Here is a 17,517-nt window from a genome sequence, read left to right on the forward strand (position 1 = left end):
TTTGCAAGAGTTTCAGTTTACTTATCTTTTTATTTGGTTAACTTACCTTCATAGCTACAGGACGCATGCACAGTTTCTGTCTTCTTGTCTCTAACTGTAATAACATTTGAAATTAATAAAGTTACAATTTCATTGGGCTGGTGGCTTTGTAAAAAGCAGAACGTTAGTTTTCCAATCAAGAACTGGGGTATAAACCCCACAACATGTAGACTTTGAGCCCCATTTTCTATTATTTTAATATACTGTTCAGGACACGTAACTTCAGGTGGTCAAAAAGTGTGGCTGGCGGAATGTCCTACAACTGGAAAAATTACTTGAACTTTTTCTATGCCTAATGAACTCAAATTTAATAGTCAGTTTGAGAACAGACAAACGATTTTTGCATTGTTACTTAATTCAAATGTTGTGAAGGTATGGTATAGAGCTACCGCTATTTCATTGAACCCCCTCTGATAATGCAGCTATGTCCCTGTATACCATTTAACTGTAGATGGATTGAATATTCCCTTAGAACTTCCTTCAACTATCGTAAAATGGTAGAAATTTAGTTACATACCAAAGTAGCCTGCTTGGTTTCCCAATTTTGGGTGTACTAAAAATGTTTTTAGTTTATCTTTCAATTGTAGACACGTGTAAAATAAGCCAGTTTTTTTGAGTACCAAAGCTAACATTATACTCTCGCGTGGTATCTGAAAAACAATTCTTTAAAGTGCAGGTTTCTACTTACAATGTTATTAAACATTTTCCACGTGGTACATCCAACTCCATTCTTATTGGTTGACGTGGATATGTCGGTGTTTGCACCGAAGTCGGCTATTAACAAGTCGGGTTTTGCATCTAAAGCTTGATTTTTATCCTGAATATTTCAAGATGTCGACTTTTATATTAACAACTAGTATTATTACTACTCAGATTTAGCCATACGGCTCATACTCAGATACTTACGGTACCTATCAAAAGGATTGAGCTCTGGTGGGACTCTTTCCGTGTTATCAAGTCTTAGGTGATCATTGATACGTCGGTTCTTCCAAAAATTCTCGTACACATCTGAAGGTCGAGAGTAGCACAGCTTTCTGCATGGTCCTATATACAGTGATGAGTGCCTTAAGAACCGGCAAAATAACGCAAAAGATAGAAAACATAATACGTTGTGAAATAAAAAGAGATGAAAGTAGTAGAGGTGGGAAATTATCGATAGAAACCCATAATTTATATTAAATTACATTAGGACTATCGATAGTTTCCCACCTTTAGACGTTAGCTTATGAGCTAGTTGACTTCAGTCATAATATTACAAGTATGACGTCGAACATTTACATTTTTTAAATTTCGCATAAAGTAAAAACTGATTGAAGGCAATAAAGCAAATGTAAGTAAACAGTTTAATTTGTAGTAATTTGATAATTAATTCTGTGTTGACGAATACAGAATAACGAGCTATGATAATTCTGTATTGGGAAGAGTGTATGCGACGTCCCAAATCATAGTTTATTATTGATCAAGATTTTAATTTTGGATAAAACAATACTCCTACTTAAACTGTTTTACTTACATTACGTGATACGTATTACTATGACTGAAGTCAACCAGCTCATAAGCTAACGTCTAAAGGTGGGAAATTTTTGATAATTCTAATGTAATGTAAAGTAAATTATAGGTTAATATCGATAATTTCTCACCTCTACTACTTTCATCTCTTTTTATTTCACAACGTATTATGTTTTCTATCTTTTGCGTTATTTTGCCGGTTCTTAAGGCACTCATCCCTGTATATGTTCATTTAGACCCACCTTTTGATGTTTGCTAGGTTCTTCGGAATGACTAAAGTAGTAGAATAAGTTTTGTCTGGGTACTTTTCATTCTTCATTCTCCTTATTTGTATTTCCAGATCACTGTACTTGGCCATCTTTTCGTTGCATTTAACACGCAGATTATTGTTGTTGGGTATCGCCACATTGATTAGTGTTATTTGTCTCGTTAGTTTCACTAGTACGAGATCTGATCTATTATTGCTACTGTTTGGTCTGTGAGCACAGTGCGATCCCAGTATAGCTTGTAGTTGTCATTCTCAGGAACGTGTTGATAATATAGGAGATGATTTGTTTGTAGAAGTCCCATTTAAAAGCTATCTCTTGATGAAGAATCTTCCCTACTGAGTCATGCCTTATATTCAGTTGCAGCACCCGATAAGATGTTGGATGGTTTCTTGGGCTTAACATCCATTTCGGCATTTGCCGTTTTGGACCTGAGGGTTTTTGCAATATATATTTCAGGTAATTTGGTTGGTATAACCTAATCCTGAATGAAAAGTAATGAACCTTCTGTTTCAGGGAACATCTTTCCTGATGTCAACCAATAGTTCGACGCTATATTGTCGACATAGTCTTGATTCACTTCATTGGGATGTCGCCCGTGCAGAGGTTTACCCATATCCAGGTGCGTATTTTCTCGTTCTTAGTAAGATGGCTTATGCGCATTTCTGGTTCCCTCAGTAGATGTCTCAGGCTGTACCAGAAAAAAGTTCTTAAATTAGTAATCTGTTTTTCTAATTGCTCACATATCCATAAGTCCTCGTCCTCTTAAATACAGCGGTAATGTCGTTCTTTCTACTGCACTTCGAGGATGGTAAGTTTGTGCCTTTGTGAGGTGTGTTCGTATTTTTCGCTGAAGATTTTCTATATCCGTTTTTGTCCACTTAACAATATCAAATAAGTAGCTAAGCGCGGAACATGCGTAGGTGTTTAGTGCCTTAAAACAAATTTTTACTGTTAAGGTGTGAACAAAGCAGCTGTTTTACCCTTCGTATAAATTCATTAGTTATCTCAGTTTTCATTTGCTTATGGTCAATCTTGCGTGCTTGCTTTATTACGAGGAATTTATACATATCATTTTCACCCATGGCCTCGATGTCCTGCCCATTTTGCATATCTAATCCGCCGGGCTGAACCTTCCCTTTGATTATATTTAAGTCACGGCACTTGTCAAAACCGAATTGCATACTAATATCATTAGAGAAATTTTCTACTGTTTTCAGCATCTGATCCACGTGGCTTAGCGAGTGGAAGACAATAGTTTTAAATCATCCATATGCAATAAATGATTAAGTTTTGCCACAACAGTATTGTATTTTTGATGCTAAAACCTGTGTCTGTTGAGTTCAGTAGCTGGGATAGGGGGGCTCATCGCTAGAAAAAACCACAGTGGACTCAACGAATCTCCTTGGAATAGGCCCCGGTTAATTGCAATATTTTCAGTTTCGATATTGCTTTCAACAGGTATTTGGAGGTAAATTTTTGCCTTTCAATCTGACATTATATGTTTTAAAAAGGTCACTATGTTATCATCGACTTTATATATTTTTAATACATCTATCAGCCATTCATGCGGCACTGAATCAAACGCTTTCTTGTAGTCGATGAAAGCAGTAGAGATTTTTTTTTTGCTATATGCTTGGTTAGAAATGACAGGAGTCGATAAGCTGTTCCTTGCAGCCCATGGAACTCTTAGCGCACCCTTTCTGTTGAGGCTTTATGATATTCTTTAGAGCACAGTGTTGGTGGATATGCCGGGCTACACAGGATGTGACCAATTTATATTATATTACTATTATTATTATTACTACTATTAGCCACTGGTAGCCCTTTAAGTTATGAGTAGAATGAGGTATAAAACTTAAAATCGTAAAACATGTGACTTGTCGGATTTTGTATTTAGATGCCTGATTTATAACTTTGCTGCTGTGGTGACTCCTCTCTATTTCTTTCTGTATTTGAATGGAACTTTCCAGTCCTTTATATTCTTTGCTCTTATATCTTCTTCTACGTCGTCCAGTCATCTTAATACGATGGAATTAGTTTCTAATAAAATAATATAATCATGAAATATTGACGCCGTTGGAATCGTGGAATTTCACAACAGTTAAAGGTCTAAACTTTGAGTGTTGCCCATGGGTCACTCTCTGCAATTAATTGTTAAAAGGGTTATTATTCTGTAATTTTTGCGCTCCTCTCGATCTACTTTTTTTTTAATCTGCGCACTATAATTCCTCTGTTCCATTCTTGTGGTAATAGATTTTGTACCCTTACTTGTTGTATTAGGGTGTTTATTTCTTTGTAATTGTAACCAAAATGTTGCCAAAATAAAACAAAAGTTACATCAGTGGGGTATATTACGAACAGTGATAATTTACTTCTTCTGGAAGAATCACATTAACAATTTTTTTTATGTATTTACACAAACAAAAAACATTTATAGTGACTAAAAAATGCAGTTAGACTATCCTATTTATTTTTAAAAAGAGCAATTTTATATACATAAAGATTATTTAAATTAAAATACACAACATATGTGATGTAATTTACAGGGTGAGTGAGGAAAAATGTTTTATAATAAAAAATTATTCCAAACTTGGTTTAATCCAACTTTGTTTTAATACATATTTTAATTTTTGTTAAATACCTTCAATGAAATATTTGTAGGCATTTTAAATTAGTGCCTCCTAGTTGCGGACTGTATATGGTAATATTGCACTTTGGTTACATTAGAAAAATCCTGCTGAGTCTGTTGCTAGTAAAAAGCAGTTTAGCAGTCTTAAGTCTATAGGCCATAATATTGACAAAAATGGTCATAATTTGTGGTAAAATATTTTGGAATTAGACATTCTTCGTTCAAATATCTGGATAAAAGATAATTAAAGGGAAACCAAATTGCAGGTTTATAAAATGAATATAGTTTCTTGGAAATCTGTAAGAGTATAGAGCTAGTAGATACATTTAAAATACGTGTTCAAATTTTTATATTAAAAAATGAATATCTCAATCATAGTGCGAATGTGATGAAAAGCAGCACTAGAAATGTCGGACTAGGATGAAAGAAAAGCTTTCTACTATCAATTAGGATAAATACTTAAGATGTTCCGACAGGCGAGGGAGCAATAATGGAGATGATTATAATGCATACGAGTTTAACAAACTAAGAAGCGGATATGTAGAAACATATAGAGAATAATTTTTGAAAGTAGAAATGAAGTTGAACCTCTGTTTAATAGTAACAGTAGCACCACATTATGAAAATAGTTATTACATGTTAACAAAAGAAAGCCAAATAGATTATTGCAACAAGAAATAATGTATACGTGAGTGTAAGGTAACAGCTAGTTAGACTGCAATCCAATCCAAGTTCCTTAATGTACAAAGAATGCCAAAGCACAGGTGGATGAAAAGAATATTGTACTGGGACCCTCTATCTATAAGATGGAAAACATACATAGGAAATGCTATGATAGATAGAGACCTCTGAGAAGGTGACTGGGAAAATAGAGTGCTGTGGACGACCAAAATGACGAACTTATAACGGGAAAAAGCCGAAGTCATTGAAAAGAACAGAGACCTAAAATGGATAAGGCCAACAATAGGTGTTCAAAAAATGATTAACATTAAAGGAAGAGGACAAATATAAAATAATAAAGATAGTCGAAGACTTCTACAAAACCTTGTACAGCTCGCAAAGCCAACCTAATGAATCAACAAAAGAGAGTGTCAAAAGAAAAATAAAAAACGTGAGATCAGAGGTAATACCAAATATAGAGGGATGTCTCCTAAGCAACCATGTAAGTAGTACAAACATTAGTCTGTTCAATATTTCGGTATCGTGCTGTAACATGGGAGTGTTCAATCACAAGAGCACTAGAAGATGTATGCATTTTAGATTTGGTCTTGGAAAAAACTATCCGAGTACCCTGGATGGATCATTGCATAAACGCTTCTATTTTAAACCAACCTGATATTAAAACACGACTACCTACAGCGTATTCTTTAGTTCTTGGAACAGAAACTAAAATACCTTCCAGGAAGGAGAGTGAGGGAACGGTCACCGACGGTATTTATTTTGATGCTGAGACATTATCAAAGTCGAAACTGACTTGCTAGTCAGTCTCGAAGCGCAATACAACTCTAATTGTCGCGATATATTCTTTATTGTCTAGAGCAGTCGTAGACGAAATACCAGGAAGAATAAATTCCCAACTACAGTCCATAAACTCACAAAAGAGCCACTACAAAATACCGGTTATTAAAACATACACTCTTTAATACGGTTCTGAAAAGATTATTACCACTTTGTTTCTTTCTTGGCTCTACAACTCAAGTGAGGCTTGGCCGCGTTTAGTATTTTCATCCACTCTTGCCGGTCTTGTACAGCAATTTCCTATTGTTTCACTCCCATCTTACGTAGACCATTCGTTACTGCATGCTTCCATGTTTTTCTTGTGCTACCAACTGATCTACTGTCATTGGGATTTTTTCCCAGAAGCACTTCCATATTATTATTCTAAAGATTTAATTTATGTTGTGAGAATGATTTCCACAATGGAAATCCAAGCGTGAAATATATTTTAAACAAAAATTATGGTTAATTCCAATTACTAATAGATTACACTCCTTGATTAGGAAAAATTGTCCCTTGAAAGAAAATACGAAAGTCGGATAAACCCATTCAAATTATTTCTAATTATTTTTATTTTACACTCCTGAAAGTTGACGCTTTTTTTCCTACTCACCATGTATCACCAACAGTATGTTTCACATTTTACGATTTTAAATCAACACTAGTTTATTTAAAATGAAATAAATTAGAAAAAATCACAACAAATATGTATTTAATTATATAAATCACACAAAAAGCGTTGACTTTCTTAGAAAATTTCCAATTAAATATATAAAAATGTATTTAAAAAAAGCATACATAATTCTAGTTATCACATATAAAGAAAGACAAGGTATAACATACCTATAAAGTTTGAATGTTTAATATTGTTTTTACATCAGAAAAATTTAACAAAAATGCATTGAAAATAACAAAGGACGTACTTTTTGTTTAATTATGTTGCGAATAAACGTTAAGAAAAAAGGCAGTACGTAAATTGTATGTCTAGCATAGTATAACTACACACTGTGGATCACTCTTTGATCGATCAACATTCACCGATTCTATCTAGAAACAAAATTTATAACGCTACAACGTGGCGACGTTAACTGTGTATTTGTTTTTGCTAAATAGATACGAACATACCAGAAACAATGTACGGTACCAAAGTGACCTCTACTTCTCAAGCCGTGCTATTGTACACTTGGCAATACTGGAGGTAGGCATGTTTAACAGCTTATTAAAGTCTGTATTGTACGGTAAGTTATGTTTTTGTGATTTATCTACATTAAACCTTGAAATTTGTAGATAATCATTTCTAATGAAAATTGGTTTCAAATATATGCAAGCACACGCACACGATCCTTCATCAGCAGGATCCTGCTAGGAGGGAAACGGTTAAGAGCTACTCCAAGTGTCCACTGTGTGTCAAATGACAAAATAGCTGAATGTGAGAAACATTTTATTAAAGAAGTTTTGTTTTTAAATCTTTATGCTGAAAGGGATTTTGATCCTGGCAGTGGCTATACCAGTGTTGCCATCCTTAGGTGAGCGTTTATGAAAAAAAAAAAGTGTGAATGAAGTGTGAGCAAATGACGTAAATTTTTTCTTTGTAAGTGAACCAAAGTTGACTAGGTGGCTTAGTTGCAACATTTTTAAGTTCTATATAAAACAATCACAAAAATCATGTACCTGATTTTGAGTTTCTTGTAAGCAAGACTAAATATTATATTTCCATAGATCCACAAGAATATATATATATATATATATATATATATATATATATATATATATATATATACCTCGAAGACAGTCATATCTCAAAAAAGTGAAAAATGAAATTATTAAAACTTTTTGAATTTTTGAACCCAACTAGGTACAAATTATTTCGATTTATGACGTTCTCAAAAAATAAATCCAGTTGGAACTATTTCAGATTATAAAAGTTTCAAGGATCTAGGGGAAGACTCATGCTTAAGTTTACTTTTGTCAAAAACAATGAAGAAAGTGTTATGGAAAGTTAACGAATTAATTTTCAAATGAAGACAAGTATTTTTTAACTATAATTTACTACAGAATGAGTGTTTTTTAGTTTTTACACTACAGTTTTTTTTTTTATTTCAGGTGACAAATATATACTTCTAAAACAATTTTAATAAAGAAGTGAATTATCTCCGAACACCGAACACATTTTTTTAAAAGAACGACCCAACTCAAAAATTTTATGGCCTAAAATAGGATTAAGGAAGTATGGGATTGACTATAGCTTTTTACACACAAAGCCAAAATATTAGCCTGTTAGCAGTTATGGGTAAAGTTTTATATTTTTAAAATTTATCGATTTTAATATGACCATTTCTGAAAATTGTCATATTTTGACATATGACGGTCTTCTTTCAAGTTAGCGGTATATATACGGTAAGTATGTTTACATACATAAATATATAAGAATGATAAGTAAATAATATATACTCATCGTCCTTATATATGTAAAAATACTTACTACATAAGGATATTTATAATACAATCGATCACATCAGATCGGTCTACACCTTAAACCGCCATTGCAAAGTTGTCAATTCTACACGGCTTGTGAAGTAGGTTTGACGGTACTTAAGAGATCGGTGGAACATATATGTTAAACAATGACTGTCAAAATCTTTTAGATGAAATATCTGAAAAGAATTTTAGTTATCGCACATTATCGATACGCTAAACAGTAAATTCTGGAGACCTTCATCTGAATCAGAGTATTATGCTGTAAGTACTCTTAACCCTTTTAGTACGACACGTTCTTCCATATTTTCCAGTGCTTGGCTGAAAATTCTTCAAAATGTTCGTTAAAAGGTATGAGACGTGGCACCTCATCCTTATCAAAAGTATACTATTCTTTACCATTTATCACACGTTATTTTAACACATATGAAATAAATATTTTTCAATATTGTAATAGCTACCTCACATCAACATTCAACCTATAATACTAAACGTTTTCATACACCTATACATATACAAAGATAAAACTTCTTTTGATAAAAAAATATAAAAGGGAAGAAAAAACTTACAAGGAAGTATAAAACTTCTTGTGTGATTGGTATATTTAATTTATAACAAAATTATCCAAAAGTATTAACAAAAATTTCATAACGTTTTCGGTCTTATTATAGCTCTTACTCAGAAAACCGAAAAGCTCGACATGTGTCATTAAATGTTAAGCTTATATAATATTTTACATGTAAACCAAAGGCTTTAAACCGAATTGTAAGTGAAGTTTTGCAAATGTTCAAGTATCCACGAATGATGGTAAGATAAATTAAGTATACTAATTCCAAAAAAGTTTTGTGCTTCCTTTTAAATTTTTCTAACTTATGGTATACAGTAAACCACTAGGAATGTTCCCTTTATAAGATAAAAAGAGAAGCTTATGATTTGAATGCGCGTGAGACGCATTTACACGGTGTATCTGTTGGTCGAACTGCATGCATATATCTAGAGGCATGCAACTGCGTACGCCATGAAACAGGCATGCGCAGAGCATTTATTCAAAAGATATTTGTAGAATGATTATTTCGGTGTTGCTTTATAAATTTATTATTTTTTTAATTTTCGAATAGTTTCGTTAATCTTGAATTACCTCGGTGTTAATTCCACAGAATGGAACATTTGCGCACGCTGATCTGATCACAACAATTGACGATCAAGGCATGCCTTTCAAATGTTAGTTTAAAGATAACCAGGCAAATTGCAAAGAATATGTTTCTCTTGCTTTTTGATGAATGCAGCAACGTACGAAAAAAGAGACACCATGTAAACGCGCTGTAAGATAAACAAACAAAAGTTTTTATCCTTGTTATAATTACAATTACAATCAGTATTATTTGTTTTCAAAAAAGGTTATACGTACAAAGGAGTTTATAGCAGTAGTTTAAAGAAGAAAGGTCAAAAGCTATCAACACTTAATGCTCAGTCTGCTTATAGGGAGCCGATTTATCCAGAAGACAATATAAACTTATAAGTAACACGAAGGTTTTATCCTTATCAAATTTCATCCTTACAAAACAAAACAAGAATGGTTTTCAGTAAATGAAGCATATTTGGTCACAGCCACTTATGCTAAAACTATTATCCAACCAATATAAATGAGGAAAAAAAGTCTATTACAAAATACTAATCCAAACAACATCATTTGGTGGTTATCGTAAATGTTTTTTAAAAAACTTTTCAAAAAATAATATACAGGATTCTTTGTAGAAGTAAAATAATATGCTATCGTAATCAGCAACTTTTCCCAGTGCCGGCGAAAACATTTGACATTTTTAAATATCTACAGGCCGCAGGTCGACTTAACCTGAATAAAATGAGAACCTTGGGTAAAACCAGGGGTAAAAATAAGCGGTTGAAGGGTAGAACTGACCCTGTTAACTTCCTCGTATGACGTAGATCCAAGAAATAGACTGATATAATTGCAAAGCCGTGTTAGCGGTATAAAGAGAGACTATTATATTATATATTATTATTAATCTGAACCACCGATCACAAAAAAGGAAGTATCAAATACCATAAAACTAGTAAAAAGTGGAAACGCTGTAGGACCAGAACTCATAAAAAAATCTTCAAACGAATGGAATAGCGATTACAACATTGACATTATTCCTAATGATTAGCTTGAGTTGACCTATATTCCTCTGCCAAAGAAAGTGAATGCTAAAGAGTGTCGAGATCATACAACTATCAGACTAATAAGTGATGTACTGAAAGTACTCTGAAGGTAATTCACAGCAGAACTCATAAATAACTGGAAGAAAAGATAAGCAGTGCCAATTTGAATGTAAAATTCGATTGGAACCAAGGGACGCACTATTCAGCCTACACGTTCTAGCACAATAAAAGAATTACATTTACTACATTTTTGGAACAGACACTACAAGAAATTGGTACATTAATATGGGCTGAAGGTAAACATCAAGAAAAGAAAATAGAAGGTACTTGATGGCGACTTACAAATTAACGGTGCTCTATTTCAAAGAATTGCAAATATAATTTTCTTGGGTCGCTTTGCACAAGCAAGAACAGCTTGCTTTAAGTACAAAAGAATTCTGTGAATACTTGTTCTTCTGTGTTGCTCTATGGAATAGCAACATGGACCATAATAGATACCACGCTTTAAAAAATAGAGGTTACAGAAGAATGTTGCGTATTAGTTGAATGGACAGAATATACAATGAAACTAGCTTGTTGCTTGTTGGGTATGCTATGATTATAATTATATCTGCAGGAAAATGCCCTTGAACACAAATCATGATTCTTAATTTTGGAGTTCTAATTACTCGAACACCCCTTATGCACCAGATCTGGCTCCGTCCGACTGTTATGTTTTTCCTCAACTAAAAATAAGTGAACAAGGTCGTAAATTTTTTTTTAACAAAGACATTTTTTTTTAAGATCCAGAGGCGTTACTGGTTCGTTGTAAATAAATCCAATTTAGACATGAGTATATTGAATATAATATTTTTACTTTCAATCTTTGTTTGCTTCCACAGTAATCTACGGATTTTTCAATACATCTTCGTACACTCAAACCTGTCTCTTAACTTACGGAGTCAGTATGACTCATATCACAAAAGAAATTGTAGTTTTTGTATTTTGTATAAAATTTTAGTTTAACAGTTTTCTGCAGCAGAAAAGCTTTTAATTTTAATCACTGTACTGCGTGAAAATTGGATACATGTTGTATTTTCCATGCTGTTGTCTTGGTTTTTTCCTGTATAACTAAAATTAACTATATATGCTAGTTTCCTGTATATTAAATCATACTTGCTTTCATTTAAAGAGCGTATAAAGGATAAAACTTATCTGCAAGCATTAACTTATTAAAAAGAAATACTAAAAAGACCCCTGTAACTATACATAAAGATGTATGTATAGTTATAATTTTAATAAATAAATTAAAAAGAATTTTAAATTATACATACAAACAATACGAATCCTTCTGCCCATTTTATTTTTGAAAATAAAAAATTTTACCAGGCGTTAAACTATTCACCTGGAACTAGTTTTTAGTGCAGTCTGGCGTTTTGCGAAAATGTTAATCTATAACCTCAAAATGATAATTTTATCAGATATCTCACCAAAAATACGTTATTTGCATGAAAAAAGCTTTTAAAAAATAGAAAAACAATATCCTTTGGGACAAATAACGTACTCTACGGTGTTTTGGCTTGCTTAATCCTAATTCACTAATCACATTTAGTTTCTAACCTCAAAAAAATTTTAAAAATTAAAATTTTCTGAATGCTTCAAATCATATATAATGTTTCATATATAAAGGTTTTCACACCACCAGATGGCATTAAATATTATAATTCCAGACGAAAAATGGGCAGTTTTTGTATGTATGTATGTTGTTACCAATTTACTACACGTTTTAGTCACCTAAAACCAAGTGTTACACTATATACTAACCACTTATTTTAAATTATCTTTTTTGTCCACCTTTTGCTGAGAAAGTTCACTAGAACCGGACTTTTTATTTTTTTCTGTTTTTAGCTTAGTTTCCTCATTTGTTGCCTTTTTCGTTTCACTTTCAGATTTCTTATTTTCTAGTTTACTCTGTGTTTCCTCAGTTGCACTAATTTTTTTCGTTTCATTTCCGCCTGTACTTGGAAGTTCCTCAGACTTATCTGCCTTCTTGCCTTGTCCTTTTTCTTCTAATTTGCTCGGTTTAAGTAGATTCTCTTCCATCTTCGCTTTCTTATCTTTATCTTTTTCAAGTTTTTGAACTTCCTCTAATTTAAATTTCTTTTCTCTTTCCAATTTGTTTGTTTCTTCTAACTTTTTCTTATCCCTTTCAAATTTCTTACTTATATCACATTTTACGAAGCTTTCTTTTTTCTGCAAATGTTCTGCATCTTTTTTCGCCGATTCATTTACTTTATAGCCAACATTACTAGTAAGATTTTTATCTGAAATGGATGAATCCCGTTTACTGACTTTTTCTGTCTTGTCTTCGGTTGGGTTATCCAGTTTCAATATATCTTCGTTACCTTTTGCGGGTTTTTTAAATTTCACTTCTTGGCCGTTTGTTGGAGAATCTTTCTCTTCAGCTATCCGCGGAAGTAACTCGCCAACACCTGATAAATTTAGCGATAAACGGTTCTCTGAGCCACTCGAATTTAAGCCTGAAATATAAAAACAAATTAAAAAAATTTCTATAGTAAATATAACAGTTAAATGTTTAAGTGATACATTTGCCAATAAACATACAAAGTCATAAGGATTAGAAGAGATAGAGCATATAACGCGAATCGTCTTCCTTCTTATGAAGAGGGTGTTTAATTAATAATTGGAAATATTTTAACTGTAGATTCTTGGGCTCAAAATTTTAAGGTTTAACCGAAATCACTTACATAAAATGTTGCTCCTTACAGGGTGTTTTATTTAAAAATTTAAAAACTATTTCTACCCAGCACTTTAAAACTATTTGACATTTCCTAGTCATACTTGGAAGGAAGTGTAGGTACTGTACTAAATTTTGTACCCTACTAAATTTTGTTAAATAAACGTTTCTGGGTACTACCAGAGGCATACGACAGAAAAAAGCGAATGGTTGACCCTTCCCCAATTCTACGCCACTGGCAAAATTGCACAATTTTTAGATTCTTCAATACTTTCTATGTAACTAACGTACTGTTTTATTGTAACGATAAAGTCATTATTTTTCGAGATATTTGAAGTTAAAAATGAAGCGGCACAGTTATTTTGATTCATGTGTTAATTATGTAGGTGTTTTTGGGTTATAGGATTGCATTTATTACACAAATGAAATGTTAATCGCTATTAACAAAAAACATAATGTTATTTATTGAAATTTCTTGAAACGAATAGATTCATTCAACATTTAAAAACAAATTGTGGTTCTAAAAGGAGCCATTTTGTTATAGTCTAAATAAAAGAACAATTATAATAACACGAAAATATCAAAAAACACATTTTAACTAAATCTTTTACATCAAATGTTCAATACGACCCATTTACCTTAATAAAAGTATCTCCACTTCATTTAGATAAATGTTTATGCTTTCATGGTATTAAAGTGCTTACGACATATCGACGGCCTAATTTACAAACCACCATCAAACAATCGAACTTTGGATTTTAATGTTATTACAATGATCTATGGTAGCCCTACATTGCTGCCTAAGCACTAAACTCCAAAAAAATTGAACTAATTCTAGAAATGGAAAAAAAACACGTATCTTTTTTGGCGGGAAATTTGTTAATGCAAAACTGGTAACGCCTGGCTGTGACAGCCTGTTTCCATAGTGTAGCATGTAAGTTGTGTATTGCTTGGCTAATTCATTCTGCCTGGGTAAATATATGATTCCAGTTCATCCAATGATTCTCAAATTTGATGGTAAGTTACTTTGATGTTCGAACCTCAGCTTATTCTCGCCTGTTTAAGCTCAAATATATTAGCAAATCGATCAATTCCAAGGGCATTATAGTTGCTTGGTTTGCTTACAAATCAAAATGTTTGGTTAGTTTCCTATTCAGTGGAGTTACGGGTTTGGTTACTTACTCTTCGTTTATGAAATAATTTACCGTTGAAATATGTATGTATGAATAATAAAGTTTTAATACGTTTCATGTTAAATAATTATCTTAACATGAAACGTATAATAACTATATTATACCATAAGGATTTTACGACGAAGTCTAAATATTTTTAGTATTAGGAGGTCCGTGTTATGTAACAAACCTTTTTTGGAGTTACGAGTTTTATCGATGAATGATAACGGAGTTACGTGTTTTTACAATGGTGGTTTACATAAGAATGGTATAAATGCTGGGAGTTAAGTGGTCAGATTTTCAAATAAAACTGACCACTAACAGGATTTTGTTTTGTATGCAGGAGAAAAATGTCTTCGAGGACAAGAAAAATTTGCGACTTAGCAAAATGTGCAGCTAAATCGTTTGAAGATGATACATCTATACCAACAAAGGCAAATCAACTTAACTCCTGAGGCTAACCCAGCAGTTCACAGCAGTGATTCCAAATCAGATTTTTTAACAGAGAATGATAATGGTACCTTACTTCCGGTTCAGACCTACAATGAAGTCACTTTAGACTACTCTAGAGACAACACAATTGTTGGAAGCGATGATTTTCAATCTGCATTTTTCATTGTAAAATATGACGGCACCTTATTTCCAATACAGACAGTTGTAGGAGACTCATTGGCTGAGAATTATGTAAAGCCCCGTGGTAGAGAATTACATGAACAAGTTAAAAACATCACGAAAAACCTGATTGAAATTGATGAACCACATACAGGAATTGACGATCAAGAAATAGTGGAACCAGATAGGTTATTTGATGTTAACGATCAGCTCTCAAACAGGAAAAGAAAAAAACGGCATCAAGTTTCAGAGGATGACTGGCAGTGTAACCAGGCGAAGATTTTACGTGAGCAAGGGAGGGAATACATGGGAAGGAAATTAACTATTTGACACAAATTGACACAAAGAGCTCGGGATAGATCAGAAGAAAATATATCAAGACGATTTTACTCCTTTAAGTATTACTTATTTATTGATCAAATGATTAAAGTTCGTGCGTGAAAGAAAATATTACTCTCAACCTTGGATTTAGATCAGTGGAATGTCAAAAACTGGCTTGAAAATAGCACAAAAAAAGATGATGACTTAATAGATAAGCCAAAACGAATGAGAATCCAACAAAGAAAAATGAGAATACAGCAAAGAAACAAAATGCAAAGAGAATGTCAAGGCAACATGATTTAAACAAAAGATTGGAATTATTGAAAGAATTTTTATTGACTTTACCGAACGTGGAATCACATTATTGAATTGGATACATACTTGGAGCCGAATTGGTTATCAAAAGCTCAACTGTATCAATTCTATGCAGAAAACTGGAGCAAGACAAAAGATTATAAGCCACTTTCTTCTTGCACAATTCACAACTCCTTCAAGGACCTGAATTTGTCTTTATACAGGACAAAAAAGGATCAATGCGATATATGCAGGGCATACAAGCTAAATCACATTACTAAAGAAGATTTTGAAACCCACAGAAAAAAAAAAGATGAAGCTAGAGAAGAAAAGTCAGAAGATAAAATGAATGAAGAGCACGTATACACAGTTGATCTTCAATCACTGTTACTATGCCCGAAATCAAACGCTTCACGCCTTTACTACGGGCGTAACAATCTAGCTGACAACCTAGCCAATTTCTTTTAATCCGAAGTAGCAAAATTTTTACATTAAATAATTTTCTATACACTAAGTTCTTTTTTAAAGTTGTGTATTCGTGTGTATTTCAGATTGATCTACATTCTAATACATTTATAGCTGAGGATGACAGATCTTGTGCCTCGTTAGGCTTGTCATAGGCGTAAGAGCTTAAATGTTGATTATAGCTCAAAAAATCAAAGAAATCAAAATTGAACAAAATAATAATACAATTCTCTCCATTATTGTTTATGTACAATTAGGTCGTAAAGTTAATAATAAAACAGATAATTTAATAATTATACTTAGTGATTATTTTCCCACTTAACTCGACCCCACGAAAAAAATTGCAAAGTAGAAATTGTAGAAAATCGTAATTGCAACAATTTAAGTCTTTACTATTTTGTCAAAAAGTTGAACGTGGCCCAAATATTGAATAAAAACAATTCGTATAAAGCCAATTTCGGCAAGTTCTTACACTTGCACCTTTATCGCATACGTACGGTATTGATTATGAATGAATATCGATTTTAGCAAAAAAAAAATAAGAGCTCAAAATTATATAAAATATAATTCTCTCCATTTTTGTTTATGTACAATTACGTCGTAAAGTTAACAATAAACGAGATAATTCAATAATTATGCGCATCCCCCCCTTCCAATATTTTCCACCTGAACTCGGAAATTATCGACTGCACGAAAAAAATTGTAGTAAATCGAATTTGCAACAATTTCAGTACCTACCATTTTTGTCGAAAAGTTGAAAATGAGGGAGATATTGAGCAAAAACGGTTCTCCTTTAAATTGAAGAAGGCGGCTAACGCCACGACGGAATTTAGTAGCGATGTTAAATTTACACCACTATTAACCCCCTAAAGATTAGAATAATAAAATTTGGGGTAGCCCACCAAGTAAGGTCAAATGCCATCACGACTGGACTATTACGACAACATTTTTTATACGACTTACAGTTACTGCCATATCTAACTCCGCCGCAGATGTTTTCCCTATTTTCGTTTTCTACCGCTAGAGTCAAAGCTCATCGAGAATATTAGTCATAGACATAGTAAGAAGATTCTTATTATGTCTATGATATTAGGTTGGTAGAATAGGCACGTATGACAGACAGGCAAATATAGCTAAATCACTCACAGTGATTATCGACGTTACACCTCTTTTCACAGAGCGACCCATACCTTACCTAGTATTTTCTTGCATAAAACACAAATCTACGTGACACAACTTTTACGTTACACAATCACAATTACGATACAGTTTACATAAACATATAACACAAAACTAAGAATTTGATATTCCTAGGGTAAAAACACCACCTTCGGA

The 17,517-nt window shown here is 32.8% G+C and overlaps 1 protein-coding gene across 5 annotated transcripts in view; it reads right to left on the minus strand.

Moving 5' to 3' along the window:
- Positions 1-4,150: 4,150 nt before the first annotated feature.
- dop (microtubule-associated serine/threonine (MAST) protein kinase dop) overlaps positions 4,151-17,517 on the minus strand; it is an 86,001-nt gene continuing 72,634 nt past the window's right edge. For all 5 annotated transcript variants that reach the window (XM_072546670.1, XM_072546667.1, XM_072546665.1 and 2 more), the window contains exon 17: positions 4,151-13,100. In XM_072546670.1, the coding sequence (XP_072402771.1) occupies positions 12,388-13,100 (713 nt within the window). In that variant the 3' untranslated portion in view covers positions 4,151-12,387. The remainder of the gene's footprint in view (positions 13,101-17,517) is intronic.

The sequence above is a fragment of the Diabrotica undecimpunctata genome, chromosome 10 (assembly GCF_040954645.1).
Source record: "Diabrotica undecimpunctata isolate CICGRU chromosome 10, icDiaUnde3, whole genome shotgun sequence".
Classification (NCBI taxonomy): domain Eukaryota; kingdom Metazoa; phylum Arthropoda; class Insecta; order Coleoptera; family Chrysomelidae; genus Diabrotica; species Diabrotica undecimpunctata.